Source organism: Callospermophilus lateralis, chromosome 15 (genome assembly GCF_048772815.1).
Source record: "Callospermophilus lateralis isolate mCalLat2 chromosome 15, mCalLat2.hap1, whole genome shotgun sequence".
Classification (NCBI taxonomy): Eukaryota; Metazoa; Chordata; class Mammalia; order Rodentia; family Sciuridae; genus Callospermophilus; species Callospermophilus lateralis.
The window spans coordinates 22,533,132-22,551,688 of NC_135319.1; the positions used below are offsets into that span (position 1 = coordinate 22,533,132).

The 18,557-nt window shown below is 38.0% G+C and overlaps 1 protein-coding gene across 2 annotated transcripts in view; it reads left to right on the plus strand.

Annotated features, from left to right (window-relative positions):
* Positions 1–18,557, plus strand: part of Washc2a (WASH complex subunit 2A) — a 56,453-nt gene that overhangs the window by 34,628 nt on the left and 3,268 nt on the right. Inside the window, exons 21-29 of one of the 2 annotated variants that reach the window (XM_076835215.1) lie at positions 1,619–1,721; positions 5,920–6,075; positions 8,054–8,236; positions 13,708–13,836; positions 13,957–14,037; positions 14,612–14,734; positions 15,677–15,739; positions 16,108–16,314; positions 17,833–18,459. In XM_076835215.1, coding sequence (XP_076691330.1) covers positions 1,619–1,721; positions 5,920–6,075; positions 8,054–8,236; positions 13,708–13,836; positions 13,957–14,037; positions 14,612–14,734; positions 15,677–15,739; positions 16,108–16,314; positions 17,833–18,459 — 1,672 coding nt within the window. The remainder of the gene's footprint in view (positions 1–1,618; positions 1,722–5,919; positions 6,076–8,053; positions 8,237–13,707; positions 13,837–13,956; positions 14,038–14,611; positions 14,735–15,676; positions 15,740–16,107; positions 16,315–17,832; positions 18,460–18,557) is intronic. The other variant, XM_076835216.1, reaches the window with a different exon arrangement.

Here is an 18,557-nt window from a genome sequence, read left to right on the forward strand (position 1 = left end):
TCATTCATCATGATAAATGCAGGGGATGTGTTTCATTCCTTTCTTTTCGATGCTGTTTCTCCTGGGACACTATTCTTCCTTTTTTTTTTTTTCCTCCTGGCCAGCTTCTTTCAAGAGGTAGTATAAGTCCTCTCTTAAGAAGCCTTCCCTGACCTGAACAGATAAGAAAGAGAAGGAATAGGGTAAAGAGTTGAGAGCAGACACAGCTCTACCTTCATGAACACTCGACTGCAGTTGAGTGTTCCGTGTACTTTGGGGGAAGTTACCCATATATCAGCATGCCCCCTGACACATTCATAGTCATAATCTGATCATAGTCATAAACTGAACATCTCATTTATAAATTCTGACGACTGCCATGTACATTATCTGGTTTTCAGTAGTGCTGTCTGTGCCCTAGACTCATTCCATCTTCAGTTGTTCTTAAGGTTGTCTATAAAATTTTATATGTGGGAAGTAATGCATAGCTTTCATCAGATTTCAGAAGAAAGTTTTATAGACAATAAGTGTAGGTGAGGATGTAGAAGAATTATAAACCTCATATACTGCTGGTGGGAATGTAAAATGGTTCAGCCAGTTGGAAAACAGTTTAGCACTTCCTCAAAATGTTAAACATAGAGTTAACTATATGATCCAATAAATTCATTCCTAGGTATATACCTAAGAGAAGTGAAAAATGTATATTCATACAGAAGCTTACATGAATGTTTATTGTAGCATTGTTCATAGTAGCCCCAAAGTAAAAACAACCTAGATATTCATCAACAGATGAATAAACAAAATGTTGCATAACCACGCATTATTTATTCATGAATAACAAGGAATAAAGTAATGATACATACTAGGCTTTGGATGAAACTAGAAAATATTAGGTTAACTGAAAGAAGCCAGTCATAAAAGACCAGAAAGAGAGAGACTATGATTCCATTTCTATGAAATGTCTAGAGTAGGTAACTCCAGAGAGATAGAACATAGAATGGTAGCTGCCAGGGTTTATGGGGAGAAGGGACTGATGAGTGACATGGACTTTCTTTTTTTGGATGATAAAGATATACGCTAAGATTGTGGTGATAGTTGCACAGTGAAAATATGAAAATCCACTTATGTGTGTACTTTATGGGGGTTAATTTTATGGTATGTAAATTATGTCTCCTTAAAGCTACTATGAAAAAAGAAGTAGAAGGTAAATCACAAGGCCACTTCCCAAAGCTGGCTGTGGCACTGTGCTCTGTCTAAGCACCTGTCTTCCTGTCCTTGGAAGAAGGCATATCTGAATTCTCTGGTTCTTCCTCTGCTGTAGGAGGTGGTGAGGGGAACGCTACATCTGTGAATGCCAAGGCATCAGGTGCTTGCAGAGCTAATAGCTAATGCACCTACACTGACTGAAAGTGACTGACAAGGGACTAGTGACAAGGACCCTGGACTCTTCTACTTAAGTGATTCTTCTTCATAGGTTACTAGCTAGGGACAAATTTCTCCTATTTAAAAGTTTTTCTTATTTACTTTCAACTGTGTAAGATCAATAGAAGATGATAGGTGCGGTGCTTTAGGTATGGCTTATTATTTTTGTTTTTAAATTACTTTTGCCTTGAGTTTGATCTTTTGTTTGTTCATATAGTCAAAAGAAGACCCAGAGAGCATCACTCCTCTTTGAAGATGACGCTGATAGTGGAAGCTCTCTATTTGGCTCTCCTCCTGCATCTGTTCCTCCTGCAGCAACGGTATTCTTAATCTCATAGACCCAGGAAATAGCATAAATAGTAATACTACCCTGAGTCAGCTCTGAAAATCTGACTTTCGAGATTCAGTCTTAGGGAAGAACTTGTTTGCCTAGTTTAAAAATAGCTTTTTTGGTTAGTGGTATTCTCCAGGTGGAGCACATGTGCAAAGCCTAAAGAAAAGGATTCCTCTGTGTCAGGTAGCCTGTTCAGTCAAGAGTGGGGTAAGAAACTGCCAAGGGAGACAGAGTCCAGTGGCATGGAGTTCTGCAAACGTTGGACTAGGCCAGTTAAGGCATGGGTTAGTCAAGTTGCTTTCATTGTGACAAAAACATCCAAGATAATGAACTTATAAGGAAGGAAGGTTTGTTTGGGCTTACATTTCAATCCATGACCAGTTGGCTCAGTTACATTTGGAACCATGGTAGCAAAGTTCGTGATGTTAGGAGCACAGGCAGAGGAAGTTGCTTACTTCATGGCACCCTGGAAACAAAGAGAAAGGAAAGGAATGGAGTCCTAGTATCCCCTCCAAGGACACACCCTGGTGACCTAAGTTCCTTCTATTAGGTCTCTTAAAAGTCCCACGTGGGGGACTAAACCTCTAACACATGGTCCTTCAGGGAACATTCCAGATCCAAACTATAGCAAGGCATAAATTATCCTCTTGGGAACATGTTTTATGTGCTAACTACCCCTTTGGTCCTGGTTTATGTTAATAGCCAGTGAGTAAAAAGCAAGGAAATTCTTTCATGTGCTAAAAATACAACATGTGTGAACCTTGAGGATATTATGCTAAGTGTAATAAACTAATCACAAAAAAACCCCTGATACTGTATGATTCTACTTATATGGGACTGCTGATGTAGTCAGAGTCAAAGGTATAGGAAGTATAGTGTTAGTTCTCAGGAACTAAAGGGAGAGGGAAATGGGGAGTTGTTTAATGGTATTGAGTTTCAATTTTGCATGATGAAAATATTCTGCAGATTGGTTGCACAACAGTGTGGATACACTTAAAATCTATATACTTCAAAATGGAAGGTGGTAAAATATATGTTTGTTTTATGTAAGTTTTTTTTTTTTTTTAATTTTGATAAGCGGGGGAGAATAGTCATCAGTGGCTATCTGGTCCAACTACCCTTTCAATGATTACTTCTAAATGATATTACTCCCATCATGTGAACTAAAAAGTTTAGCCATCTTTGATGTTAGTTTTGTATCAAAAAGGACTATTAAAAAAAGAGAGGAAGGTGCCATTAGGGTGTATTTGTCCAGGAACCAAGGCATACTGGGATCTTGCCACTAGGCCATATCTCACTCCTCCCCAGCATTCTCTCTCTGGCTATCCATATTTGCACACAGGAAAAAGTGAGACCAAGCACTGTCTTAATACCAACTTCTGATTAACAACCCCAAAAGGAAATCTGGAACTTATTAGGCTAGGCTTTATCGAGAACCCCCTATGCCTGAGCTGTAGTGGCCTGAAAGATCAAGAATCACTGGACACAGAGCCTTAGCCTTACTACTACTCTATTCTTCTTCACCTTGTTTATTTCACTTAGCATAATGTCCTCAGGGTTCACATGCTGTATGTAGCACATGAAAGAAATTCCTTGCTTTTTACTGATTGGCTATTAACATAATTGAGAAGCACTGTCCCTAGGACTGTGCAGCTAGGGATTGGGGCACCTATAACTAACGTGGTAACAGGTTCTTTATCAAGATTACACACACCTGTAATCTTGGCTACCTGAAAGGCTCAGGTAGAAAGAGTACAAGTTCAAGGCCCTCCCTCAAAATAAATAAAAGAGCGAGGATGTAGCTCAGTGATAGAGAGCATGCCTAGCATGAGTAAAGCCCTAGGTTCAATCACCAGCATCATACATGTGCACACACACACAAAGGAAACAAAAAAGGAGAAGCTTAAGACATGAATGTTAAGAAGCTAAGTAGCCTACACACTATTTTTCTACTCTTTGTGAAATATAATTACCTTTAGACAATAGTAGATAAGATAAGATAAGATAATAGTAGATAAGATGTATGTATTTTTTGTTTGTTTTATTTTTGTTTAGAGATCTTAGGGTATATATGGAGGAAAAGGCAAATAGGTGTCCCTCCTCCAAAGAAAATATTTTAAAGTAAGTTAAATGTAAGTTGTTTGTAAGCATATCAAGAAAATAAATTTCAACTGAGGATATTGGCTCAGTGGTAGAGAACTTGCCTAGCATTTGTGAGACCCTGCACCAAAAAAGAAAAGACAAGAAATTTCATCACGAGAATTAAGAGTGAGTTTATCTGCAAGAAGCTTTAAAACGAGTATGGTGAGTGGCATGTTCCTCAGTTTAAAGACCAGAGTCATATGAAGGGAGAATATTTTGCCCTACTTAAGTCTCTTCTTTGTTCCCAATCAACTTGCTACAGAAATTTGCATAGTTTCTAGTGAGTCCAGCATATTTCATAACACTTTTTTTCCTTTAATCCCTTTAGTATTGACTTATGTCTTTTAAAGGTTTTTTGTGAACTTCCAGTCTTCTTTTATTTCAAGTTGAAATCATTTTGCATTTTAAGTTCTCATCCTAACAATAACTAAAAATCATCCCTTTCTTAATTTCATTTATAACTCTTTTTCTGATGTGGATAATAATGTCATCCCTTAGTTTCCCATATCTACATTCCTTGCTTCAAACCTCACTTTCTCATAGCATCTAATCTAGTTAGTATAATAGAGTTATGTTTTTTTTCCTTAAGAATCTGTTGATAATTCACTTGCCCCAAGGGTGTTGATAACTCTAGGTGAGTCTCAAAACTTTAGTTCCTAATCTCTAAAAAATCTCTGCCTTCCAGAGGAGGAAGAGATGAGTGACAAGCCAAAGGGTTTTCAAACTTGAGCAACTACTTAGTTTAAAAATGTCATAACTAGCTATAGAAATATGATGTATGATTCTTTCAAATGAACAAATGTACATTACCAATTAGAAAGTAGAGTAAGTGCCAGATAGAGAAATAATATGTTTATTCAATGAAGCAACTGATTACTGAAGAACAGGAAAACCTTATGGGTGATGTGTGAGCTGGACCCTGCTGCAAATATGAGGATTTGCTTCTGCATGCCAAGAGGGGAACATGGTATGGAAGTGTAGAAGTCTTCAGTAAATTTAAGGGATGATGAGGAATGGGGAGGCACAGATGAAGAGAGGGATACAGACTAGAGTGTTTGTTGATTGCCATTTACTTAATGCAAAAAGTGCAGTTTTGGGCTTGGAAATGAAGTAATATGGCAGGGATTTTTATTTTAGTAGGATGGCTCTGGATGATGCTTAAGAGTTGAAATATTAAGAGGAGGGAAGCACAGAGAGAGTAATTGTCCTGGCATCATGGCAAGGTCTATTTTTTTTTTTAGAGGAGAGAATTTTTTTAATATTTATTTTTTAGTTTTCAGTGGACACAACATCTTTATTTTATTTTATGTGGTGCTGAGGATCGAACCCAGCGCCTCGTGCGTGCCAGGCGAGCACGTTACCGCTTGAGCCACATCCCCAGCCCACAAGGTCTATTTTTTTTTTAAAGAGAGAGAGAGAGACAGACAGACAGACACAGAGAGAGAATTTTAATATTTATTTTTTAGTTTTCGGCGGACACAACATCTTTGTTTGTATGTGGTGCTGAGGATGGAACCCGGGCCGCATGCATGCCAGGCGAGCGCGCTACCGCTTAAGCCACATCCCCAGCCCACACAAGGTCTATTTTTAAGGGAGGACAGGGTGGGATTGACAGGAGGTGAAAAGGAGACAAAACAAATGTTTATGGCAGCAGAAACTGAAGTGCTGTGGCCAAAGTTTAGGGAGTAGTGTTTGTCTTGTCTTCTGTTGGTGCCTCCCCCACTGTTCTGTGCACTATCCTTCCATAGTTTTTTTTTTTTTTTTTTTATTAATTTTTATTGTAGGTTGTTCAAAACATTACATAGTTCTTGATATATCATAATTCACACTTTGATTCAAGTGGGATATGAACTCCCATTTTTACCCCATATACAGATTGCAGAATCACATCAGTTGCACATTGATTTACATATTGCCATTCTGGAGTCTGTTGTTCACTTATGTCCCAAGAGGACCGGTTTTGGTCTTTCTGTACATTGTCATACTAGTCAGGCACATTTTTTTGAGTGCTGTTGTTGCAAATTTTACTCTTTTCTTGACAGAAGAAAGAGACTGTCCCTGAGGTGCCACCTTTGATATTCAGTGATGAAGGTGAGAAGAAGACACAAGTTGGAGTAAAACCCACAGATAAGAATGTCGAGAGTGCCGAAGCATCATCAGACTCGGGGAAAATTGACACGGCTGCAACAGCAGGAAAGGTAGCCTTTGTTCTTGTTTCCCAGTGTGTTTGTATCTCTTATGTTATTGTAACACACACAAACCCTTATCATCTTTCCACCATAGAAAATGAATGACTCATTTGTATGAAGACTTGAAAACAATGAAAAGTTTGAAGAAGACTGCCTCTGCTCCCACCCCCACCCCCACCCGTAGGCACTTGATTTTTGTTCCCTTTTTTAGATACATGTGTGCACACAGTGGTGTGCAGGCTTCCTGTTCTGTATTGTTATTGACATGTTCATGTCATTGCATATTTCTCTTCCACATCTTTCTTGTTTTTTCATTTTGCCTTTCTCTCTGTATATGTGCTCTTTTTGGCTTCTCCTAAGTGCTGTTCCTCGTTCCATTAGTTTTCCTCTACTCCCCACCTGTGATTGAGTTAAGATGCCAGAAGATTTTAGTTCATCCTTTTACATCTGGTTAATATTGGCTGTGAATTACAGAGTAGAGTCAAATGTGTACTTTTTCTCAAACAGCTTTTGCCATCTCTTGCTAAAGGCCTTATGGCTAATGCTGCTGGCCACATCCGGGAATCCAGTACCAGTACTTGCCTTTGGTTTCTGTTTATCTCATCTTTTTCCTAAATCTTCTTAAACTTTGTGGGTCTAAGTGTTCAGGTTTAATATCTCTCCCCAGGGAATGTATGAAGATTATCACATTTACTTTTTTCATGGAGACTCCTTGGAGCTATAGTAATACAAGTGTATATTTGTACCTATGTCACTGTGACCTTCTTTTCCCACTGAATTACCTGGTCCTAACCCATTCCATACTTGATTCTTATTATGCTATCTTCTTCCTCACTTGAGGATTGGGGCTGGGTTTGTTTGTTCACCATTATGTTGATAGCCTGTTACCTTGCACATGATAGGTGCTATTTTATAAAGTACATATTTCTTCAAAGAAGCATGTTTTTCCACAGTTTAGCCACTCTGAAATTAGGATATCTCACGATCAATGGCATGTTTAATTGGCATTGTTTTTCTTTCTTGGTGGTACATAAATGATAAAATAATTTTTAAAAAAGAACCACTATTATTCTAAGTCCAGGTGTGGTGGTGCATGCCTGTAATTCTTGTGGCTTGGGAGGTGGAGGCAGGAGGATCGTGAGTTCAAAGCCAGCCCCAGCAATTAGTGAGACTCTAAGCAATTCAATGAGACCCTGTCTCTAATAAAATACAAAATAGGGCTAGGGATGTGGCTCAGTGGTCAAGTGCCCCTGAGTTTAATCCCTGGTAACCCCTGCTCCCCAAATTATTTTAGTTGTAGATGGATGCAATACCTTTATTTAATTTATTTATTTTTATGTGGTGCTGAGGATTGAATCCAGTGCCTCACATGTGCTAGGCAAGCGCTCTACCACTGAGCCACAAACTACCCAGCCCATAATAGTAGTTCTTATGATCAGTGCTATTTTGCCTGAATTGTGATACTATTTCAATGAATAAGTGTTGCATTTTATGATTATTTTAGTGATCAACCTAATTGCATACACAGAGTATTTCTTCTACAAGTTGAGTGTCTGGTTTTGCTTAGTATGTTTCCCCTTGGGACTGGCATAGTAGTTCAATATTAGAAAATACATGATTGTTTCCAGTGATTGACATATGGTGCTTCTGTGACTTAGAAGTTCTTTTCTAACTCATGAGCAACCTGTGTGCATCAGGGTTCTAACTGTATACCTATTAGCAGAGGGGCAGGACTTATGGTCTTAAAAGTGTTTGGAAAAATTACCTTTGACTATAGATTATCTCTACAGGACTTCATTTGAGCAGTAATTGAGAACTGACCTCACTCAGTGTTCTGTCACATGAGAGTAGATACAATTAGCTATCATGCTCTGAATCATGTAAATGTGGCAGTTAGTTATTGAATCAGTAAGGACCTTGTGAGGCCCAAAGTGGGATATTTATTCCCAGTTACTGATTTTTTTTCTTATTCTTTTTCCATTTTCAGGAAGGACTTTTGACTACATCTGCTCAGGATGCAGCCAAGAATTCTGATTTATTTTCTTCATCGTCTTCATTAGACAAAGGAACCAAGGGTAGAACCAGAACTGTTCTTAGCTTGTTTGATGATGAAGAGGATAAAATGGAAAATCAAAACAACATTTCTGCTCCACAGAAAGAAGTAGGAAAGGTGAGCAAAAAATGATAAAAGTTCACATCTTAGACAAGATAAAAGAATCCTATTTCATGGTGTTCATTCTGTTATTGAGTTACTGAAGAAACCTTAGCTTTCAATAGAGAATGTAAATGACTCTCTCAAGTCATTTAGGTATTCAGGAGTCCAAATCAGTGACTCTCAGATAGCATTGTTGGATAGGAGATTAGAATTTCACCTGCCTCTCTCGGGGTTTTTAGACCTTATTTCTCTTAGCAAACCTTTGCCCCTTGACTAGTTATAGGATATGAACAATAGAAAAGGTAAATTAGGCCAGACCTTACACTTACATTATGTCTGGCATTTAGTTTTAGAAATATATGTTGTACATGGACCTTTCGTGTTTATAGGTATCAGCATCCTTTTTTTTTTTTTTTTTTTTGTAAAGGGCTATATAGTGACTATTTTTGCTGTTGCAGGTCATATGGGTTCTCTCATTGCTGCTCAGCTCTACCCTTGGTAGTGTGAAAGCAGCCCTAAAAAAATACTAAAATGACTGGATATGATTATGTTCCAGTGAATTTTATTCAAAGTAAGTGACAGTCATTCTGTGAGACTGATAGTATCCAGATATTAAAAATACACAGACTCATCACAAGAAAACTACTGACCAATATCTTTAATGAATATAAATGCTAAAGTCCTCAATAAAATGCTGTAGTAAACCCAATCTATTAAAATATGAAAAAGATTACACAGCATGACAAGTGGAATTTCTCCCAGAAATTCAAGGTTGGTTGAACATTTGAAAATGAATTGATATAATATATCATATCAGTAAAATAAAGGATTAAAAAGCACGTGGTCATCCCAGTAGAGGCAGAAAATGTACTTGATAAAATAAAAACCCTCAATAAATTAAGCATGGAAGGAAACTTCCTCATCTTGATAAAGGACATTTGTGAAAACCCATAGCTGACTTTATACTTAATTGTGAAAGACTAAATGCTGTTGCTTTAAGATCATGAGTAGATAAGGACATTCACTCTTGCCAATTCCAATCAGTTTTGTACTGGAGATTCTAAACAGGGTAGTTAGACAAGAAACTAAATTAAAATGCATCCAGATTGGAAAAGAAGAGTTTATCTCTATCTATAGCATGTCCTAAAGTATTATTCAAAATAATTAAATTCAGCAAGATTATAGAATATAAGATCAGTATTTTAAAACCAATTATAATTTTATATGCCAGAAACAGTCTGAAAATGAAATTAAGAAATCAATTCCATTAATAGCACCAACAAAAAAATAAAGTACTTAGGAATAAATTTAACAAAAGAATTGCAAGACTTGTATATTAAGAACTATGACAGTATGGAGAGAAATTGGAGACTTAAAATAGATAGAAAAACATCTCATATTTATGGTTTGAAAGCCTTAATATTGTGAAGATGACAGTATTCCCCAAATTGATCTACAGATTGAATGCATTCCCTATCAGAATTCCACATTGCTTTTTGCAGAAATGGACATGCTGATCCTAAAATTTTTATAAAAGTGCAAAGAACACAGAATAGCCAGCAATCTTGGAAAAGAAGAAAGTTAGACTTACACTCTCTGACTTCAAAACATACTTCATCACAGTATAGTACTGGCATAAGGTTAAAATATATAGATCAGTGGAAGAGAAATGAGAATTCAGAAATAAACACTTTAACAGTCAGTTTTTGATAAGGGTACCAGGATAATTCAATGGAGAAATAATATTTATTCAACAAATAGTGCTGGCCCACTCATAAGCCACATGCAAAAGAAAGAGGTTGAATTGTTACCTCATCCTACACACAAAAATGAATTTATAATGGTTCAAATATACAAATGTAAGAACTAAAACAGTTAGTATATGAGTAAATGATTATGACCTTAGATTAGGTAAAGCTTTCTTAACTATGACATCAAAAGTACAGGTGACAAAAAAGTAGCCAAATTGGACTTTATTAAAATTAAAAATAGTTGTGCTTCAAAAAATACCACCAAAGCTGGGTACAGTGGTGCATGCCTGTAACCTGTGGTTTAGCTGGCTGAGTCAGGAGGATCACAAGTTCAAAGCCAGCTTCAGTAATAGTGGGGTGCTAAGCAACTCAGTGAGACCCTGTCTCTAAATAAAATGCAAAATAGGGCTGGGGATGTGGCTCAGTGGTTGAGTGCCGGAGTTCAGTCCCCAGTAAACAACCCCTACCCACCCATTACAAAAAAAAACACAAACACATAAAAAAAACCCCCGACCATCAAGAAAGTGAAAGGATGACCCACAGAATGGGAGAAAATTCTTTCAGGTATTTGCTAAGGGATTATATTTAGAGTATGTGAAAGAATTAAAACTCAGTAATAAAACTCGATAAAAAGATGACCCCCCCGCTTTTTTTTTTAAAGAGAAAGGATGCAAATAGAAGTTTCTACAAAGAAAATACACTCATTGGCAAAACACATGAGAAGATACTCTGCATCATCAGTCATTAGGGTAGTACTAATCAAAACCATAATGAGATGCCCACCAGGAAGGCTACAACTCAAAAAAGGGAGTTACAAGTTTTGAGGAGGTGTAAAGAATCTGAAACCCTCATTTGTTCCTTCTGAGAATGTGAAATGGTTCAATCAGTTTGAAAAACCATTTGGTGGTTCTTCAACTTGTGAAAGCATGGAGTTACCACATGACCCAGCAGTTCCACTTCTAGGTTTATCCAAAACGGATGAAAACACATTCACACAAAAATGTGAATGTGAATGTTTCAGCAGCATTGTTTATAGTAGCCAAAAGATGGAAACAACCCGAATGTGCATCCACTGAAGAATGGGCACACACATGTTTTCTACCCATTCAATGGATTACAACGGTCCCTCCTTATCAAAGATTTTTCTTTCCACAGTTCCAGTTACCCACAGTCAGCTATACCCTGAAAATCTTAAATGGAAAATTCCAGAAATTTTTAAGTTTTAAGTTGTGCCCCTTTCTGCATAACATGATAAACTGCACACCATCCCTCTCCATTCACCCTTGATATTGTATATCCCTTTGTCAAGCTTATCCACGCTGTGTAGGATACCTGTCCAGTAGTCCCTTAGTAGTGTTTTGTGTTTTTGCAGTTAAGAAATCCTTATTTTACTTAATAATATCCCCCAAACACGAGAATAGTGATACTGGCAATTTTAATATGCCAAAAAGAAATAATAAGGAGGCCTTCCTTTTAGGCAAGGTAAAAGTAATAGACTTAAGGAAAAGAAAAAAATCATGTGCAGAGGTGTCTAAGCTCTATGCTAAGAACAAATCTGTCACATTGTGAAGGAAGAGAAAGAAATCCATGCTGATTTTGTTCTACATCTCACACTGTAGAAGGTATGGCCACAGTGGGTGATAGGTGCTTATTTATGGTAGAAATAGCATTGGATTATAGACTTCCATACTCTTGAGGTTTCAGGTATCTACTGGGGGACTTAGTGTGTATCCCTCACAGGTAAGGGAAATCTGCTGATTTATTTAGCAACAAGAAGTATGAAGTAAATAGGAGGAATGAGTTCTAATACTCTATGGCCCAATAAGGTGACTATAATTCATAACAATACATTGTCTATTTTTATAAAGAACTTTAGAAAGAGTTTGAAGTTTTCTGATTCATAGAAATGATAAATATTTAAGGAGATGGAAATGTTAATTATCCTGATTTCATCATTGCACATCATGTATAGGTATCCGGTTACCACACAGTACCCCATAATGCAGAAAGTAGATGAGTGGTTGCTTGGGGCTGAGTAAAGTGGGTGGGCAGGAATGGAAAGTGACCACTAATGGTTTGGGGTATGTTTGGGTGATGAGAGTGTTCTAAGTTTAGATTGTGGTGATGGTGCTTGCACATGTTGTGTGAGTTATCTCAACAGAGATGTTTGGGGAAAAAAACTGGTTTGGCTTCTCGTAAAATCCCATTTTTTTAAATATCAAACTGAATAGTTTGTATTGATTTCTACAAAAATGTTTTATGAATTCTTTGTTATACCAGCGGAATAACCCTATTTGTAAATGAAAGCTGCACATAGTGAATATAAATGATTTACTGTATTTTCTCATGCAGTGTGTGGTTTGGGTACTGTTTTTTCATGATTTGAAACTTTTAATTTTAGTTTTTATGTTAAACTAGTTCTTATGTATTAATAATAATTAATCATTAGTTAACAATGTAATTTAATTTGTTCAGAAGTGGGGTTTTGTTCTTAATCTTTTGTTTGTTTAGGCTGTCATAATAATGAATAAGGATGAATTTTAGAATGTCAGATCTGAAGCATGGTATCTTCAAACCAAGTAATGTGAACAGTAATTTTTAAATGTCTGTTATCCTAGCAAACAAAAAATAACTTTTATGGAGTCTGAAGGTAGTGGGATGGAAGGCTTAGGAGATGGCTTGCTGGTCATGCCTGTGCCATATCTGTGGACTAGGGATATGTGCTTGATCCACTCTGGTTTTTGGGATTAAGTCACTGGTGCCTGTTGTTCCTTTTAGGAATGAGAACTCATTTAATTTTGTTTGTATTCCAAAATGTTTCTCATGGAACTAATGGATTTTTTAAAAAATAAATGCTCAGATACCACACAAGGGTTGAAAGATGATCTTTCTAGATTATGTTTTCTGTATTCATAAATTTACTTTCCCCTATTTTTGATAGCTCTACAGTATTCTATTATGTGAATAAATTGCTTCAACCTTTTGCCAGTGTAAGCAGAACTGCAGGGGACACCTTTCTTGTGTCCATCTTGGTACTTGTGACTTTTGCTTAATGAATCCTTAGAAATCTAATCTCATTGGAACCGCTGTTTGACCCAGCTATCCCACTCCTTGGTCTATACCCAAAGTTTTTAAAAACAGCATCTACAGGGACACAGCCACATCAATGTTTATAACAGCACAATTCACAATAGCTAAACTATGGAACCAACCCAGATGCACCTCAGTGGATGAATGAGTAAAGAAACTGTGGTATATATACACAACGGAATATTACTCAGCAATAAAAGAGAATAAAATCATGGCATTTGTAGATAAATGGGCGGAGTTAGAGAAGATAATGCTAAGTGAAGTTAGCCAATCCCTAAAAACCAAAAGGCGAATGTTTTCTCTGATATAAGGAGGCTGATTCATAGTGGGGTTGGGAGTGGGAGCATGGGAGGAATAGATGAACTCTAGATAGGGCAGAGTGGTGGGAGGGGAAGGGGGGGCATGGGTTAGAAATGATGGTGGAATGAGATGGACATCATTACCCTAAGTACGTTTAAGAAGACACAAATGGTGTGAATATACTTTATGTAAAATCAGAGATATGAAAACTTGTGCTCTATATGTGTAATATGAATTGTAATGGATTCTGCTGTCATGTATATCAAATTAGAACAAAAAAAAAAAGGAAAAAAAAAGAGAAAGAAAAAAAATCTAATAACATGTGATCTTCTCTCTTTCTCCCAGGGTCAAGATCCTGATGCCCGCCCCAAGAGCACAGGTGTGTTTCAGGACGAAGAGCTCCTCTTTAGTCACAAGCTCCAAAAGGACAATGACCCAGATGTTGACCTTTTTGCTGGCACCAAAAAAACGAAGGTTAGTTTCCAGTGGATCTCTGTTATTGTGTTAAATAGTCTCTCACTGGCTCACTGAGCTCTGTTTGTAAATTGTTTTTCTTTTCTTTTGGATATTGAATGTAAATGTTGTCTATTGTAGTTGTCAAAGCCAAGCACTGGGAGCCTGTTTGGTGATGATGAAGACGATGATCTTTTCAGCTCTGCTAAAACCCAGCCTGTGGTACCAACCTTTTGTTCTCAGTGTTGGGGAGTGTGGGAGAGGAAACCATATCCAGTTATAGGATGAAAGAAAATTACATTGTTCCCTAACTAATAATATTAGAACATTAACTGACCCAAACCCTCTGACTGTATTAAAAATGTCTTTGATTTTTTAAATGGTCATTACATACAATATGGTGACTGCATTTTTGGGCCTTTTAGAGAGAAAATTTTAAATCTGAGTTTTAGCCCCTGTGTGTTATTTTTTTTCCCTCTGCCCCACTCAGTTTTTTATATACTATTTTCTTTTTATCATAGAGAGGACTCCTGCAAAAAAACAGTTTTTTTTTTTTTGTTTGTTTGTTTGTTTGTTTTTGGTGATGCTGGGAATTGAATACATGCTAGGCAAATACTCTACCACTGAGCTATATCCCCAGCCCTAGGACATCTTTAAAATGCTATTTTACTTTTACCTAGTTTAACTTCATTTTCAAGGGACTTATAAAACCCAGAACCCAGGTTCCTTTTTTACATTATAATTTTACTTTAAAATTTGATACATGACAGACTTTGGTATTCTTTTTCTTTTGAAGGTACCAGAAAAAAAGAGGGTAGTGAAAAAAGACCACTCTGTTTCCTCTCTCAAGAACCAAAAACATCCAGAGTCATCTCAAGGTAGCAAAGAAAAAAGCATATGGAAACCAGAAACATCACAGGTTAGAACTGACCTCTGTAAGGACCTGCAGCTTTTATTTGCATCCCAGTACAGACTAATGCAGACCCAGAGTTACTCAGAGTTCTCTTAGTTGAGGAAATAGCAAAAGGACCTTTCTTTTTCCCCCCACTCTGTTCTTCTACCCCCTTTCATCTCTATTCTCCCTTTCTACTCTGGAATTTCATGATTCTGTACTTAATCATTATTATTTTTTGACTCCATTCCAAATTTAGTTCCAGGATGGAATTAAGTTAGGGTGAAGAACTTTTTTCCCCACTAGAGACCCCATTTCTCCTCTGGGATAGAATGAAATTTGAGTTAATATAAATCACATGTGATTTATTAGTTTCTTCTAAGTGTCAACATTTCTGAGATGGCTGTTGTTAGGCTTTCTCCTCAGCAGTCCTCTCAGAATTCTTTGGAGCTTCTTCTGAGAATAGGCCAAAAGTCTGGCTGGAGTGTGTCCCTGGATGTCACTGAGGCCTCTGTCTTGAGCTAAGAAAGGGAGGCACTTGGACTAGCACATCTCTACTCACTCACCCCCAAACTCCAATTCTTTAGTGTTAGAAGTGGTGTCAGGTTGGGGGAGAGGTTCAGTGTGCTCCTCTAAGCCACTGTGGTGGATAGCCAGCACGTCAATGGTGCCAGCTGATCAGGCTTTACTGTTCTGACAGAGTACAGCTCTTGCAAATCTTATTCCTCATCTGTGTCTCCCTCTTCTTCATGTATGATCTGAGCCTTTCCAGCTACATGCCAGAGAAGGGGGCACAGGTGAAGTAAGGGTAGCAAAGATTTTGAGGCCCTGGGAGGTATTTGAATGAATGATATGGAGAGTGACAGCTTTGCTCTATCACAGATTTATATACAGGCGTGACTGTAATCCCTGAGACACTTTGCTTCCTCTTTCCCCAATGGATTTTTAACTGAATGTAATTTCATACAGGATTCGTCAGGTCTCGTTCCATTTAAAACCAAAGAACCATCCACTCGGATCGGGAAAATACAAGTAATTATAACACATCTGGAATCTTCATTGCCTACCTTGTGGCATCTATAAACCTTGTTTGAATTTTCACTTTTTTCAGCTGCTGCCAAGCATTTCCGCATCTTTCCCCCCACTCCAGCCACACCCCCAATTCCACCTAGTTGTTGCTTCTTGTGTGCTCTGTCTTTAATGTCTTTTCTTTGATCACAGTGGTGGGCACAGGTGTGTGACCCCCTGTTCTAATTCTGAGACTAGATCAGGTGATTTTCCTACATTTTTTTCCTCCTCTTGTATTCTACATTGTGTACACCAAATCTCATCATGTCACAGAAATAGTAAGAGACTAATGTGTTAAAGAATAAATACTGAGTTTCATTTTTCTTCTTTAGGCAAATTTAGCAATTAACCCAGCAGCCTTGCTGCCTTCAGCGGTTCCCCAGATCTTGGGAGCAAAACCTGTTTCACCAGAATTGGCTTTTCCTTCATCTGAACCTGGAAGGAGCCACGGTCTGGAAAGTATGCTTCCTGGCAGTGCAGAGGCTGGTGTGAGTTTCGATCTTCCAGCTCAGGCAGACACCTTACACAGTGCAAACAAGGTGATGAAAACATCTTTGCTTGCTTGCTTTCCTTTAGCCAGAATAATCTGGATGCTTCTTTCTAGTTCATTGATAGAAATGCCTCTTTAATTCCACATTGAAGATTCCACAATTAATTCCTCATCCTTGCTTTAGCCCCTCCTATTTTTCTCCACCTCCCTAATTCTGCTTCTGCTTTTTCATTGTCTGCTTTTGTTCCATTTACATTACATGGTAGCCACAATGAAGTTTCCCCCTATCTCATTTGGTGTCTGCCATCTGTGGGCTTCTCACTGTGCAGAGAACATTCTAGCTTCTAGTTTGGTATGGAAGCCCCTTTACAGGTGATGCCAAGCCATGCCTCCAGCTTTCGCACCAATCTCCCCACACTGCAGCCTGAACTCCAAACACTAGGCTCCATTCCCTGAGTATACAAACTTCGTCCTGCTGCTGCCCACCAGTCATGCTGCTTCCTCACCTGGAATGTTCTTCCCCACCTATACCTCCACTCACACCTCTAACTTCTGTTGCTTTCCCCTCCTGTCCCCATGTCCTGGGCTCCTTTTGCAAATCATGGCAATTCCTCCTCAAGTAAAAAACCTGTCACACTGTTTCACAGAATCTCTGATAAACTCTGAACTCTTGGAGCTTTTCCTTCTATTTTAAAGGCTTTTCTTTTTTCTAACTAGACTCCCTTCTCTTGAAATCTTAGCTGATCTTTAAAGTGATGAGACCTAGAATGATTTAACCTTAGCAAATACATTCATTTTAAGTGTTTACAGATCTATTTTTTATAAAGTAAAATATCATTTTATTGTAATTTTTATTAGTCTTTTTTTGGTGGTGGTTAAGTTTGAATTAACTACTTCTTGAAATTATTCATGAAATTTCCTAGAAGTAGGCAGATACAGTCAAGTACTTTGCCCAAAATAGGTTGTACTCTCTAAAACTTGACTGGATTGTATATTTTGGAACATATCACAAATATTAAATCATAGCTATTGAGAGACTAATGTTTCAATGTTATATTAAGGGCTCTGGTTTCAGAACCATTTTTTTAATATTTGAATTTAGTGTTTGTTGGCTTGAAGAAAACAGAACCTCAGGTTACCTCTCTTTCCTTATTGTGTCATTCCTCTTTGCTCCTGAAGCCTAATTTAGATTAGCACCTAATAAAGGTTGGTTCCAGAATCTCCCAATGCTATCTTGTTTTGAAAGGTGCCCACATTTGAATAGAGAAAAGAAGAATGCCTGTGAGGGTTGTGAGTCATAGAACATCAATCTGCCTACATTCTGGGGTCCCAGCAGACACTGAAACCGCACCATAAACTGCCCTCAAAAGCCTCAAAAATGAAGTATGCTAGCAAACTCCTTTGGAAATCTTTAAGAAATAACTTCTTTTGTATTTCAGATAATGATTGATAGAGACCAGATAACCTTACAGTACTTCATGCTACTGATTTCTTTGCTATGTTAGCTTTTAATATTTTTTACTTTATCATCAGATCAGCATGTGATTCTTTTTTCATCCAATTGCAGAGCCGTGTCAAAGTGAGAGGGAAGCGCAGACCACAGACCCGTGCAGCCAGGCGGCTGGCTGCCCAGGAGTCCAGTGAGGCTGAGGACATGAGTCTACCCAGAGGGCCCCTTGCACAATTGGCAGATGGTGCCATTTCACCAAATGGCTGGCAACCTCAGCCTAGAGCAGCCAGTGGAGAGGTCTTTCAGGAGGCAGTGGTTGCTGCTGCTGCTGCTGCTCCACCTTGGGAAAATAGTCCTGTTCCTGCAATGGACAGAAGCCCCTTTGCAAAGTCCCTGGTTCAGTCCAGAGGCGAAGCTGACCTGTTTGATTCTGGGGACATCTTTTCCAGGGGCCCAGGATCTCAGTCCATGGAGAGATCAAAAGCCAAGGGGAAGGCATCAGAGACCATGACCCACCCACCAACAGGGAGTAAAGAAAAAAGCCCCCTGTTTCCTGTACTTGGTGAAGCCAGCAGTGATGATGATCTCTTTCAGTCTGTTAAACCAAGACCAGTAAAGAAAGCAAATCCCTTTCCCCTCTTGGAAGATGAGGATGATCTCTTTATAGATAAGAAAGGCAAGAAGAATGAATCAAAATCTAATAGCCATCAGGATGTCATGTCAAAAACAGAAGATATTTTTGAGGTAGTAAAATATTTCGTCCTTATTTCTCTGTTAAGAAAAACAACTGACTCATTTGTGCCATTTATTACATTAAGCTAGTTTTGTTGACACCTGATATT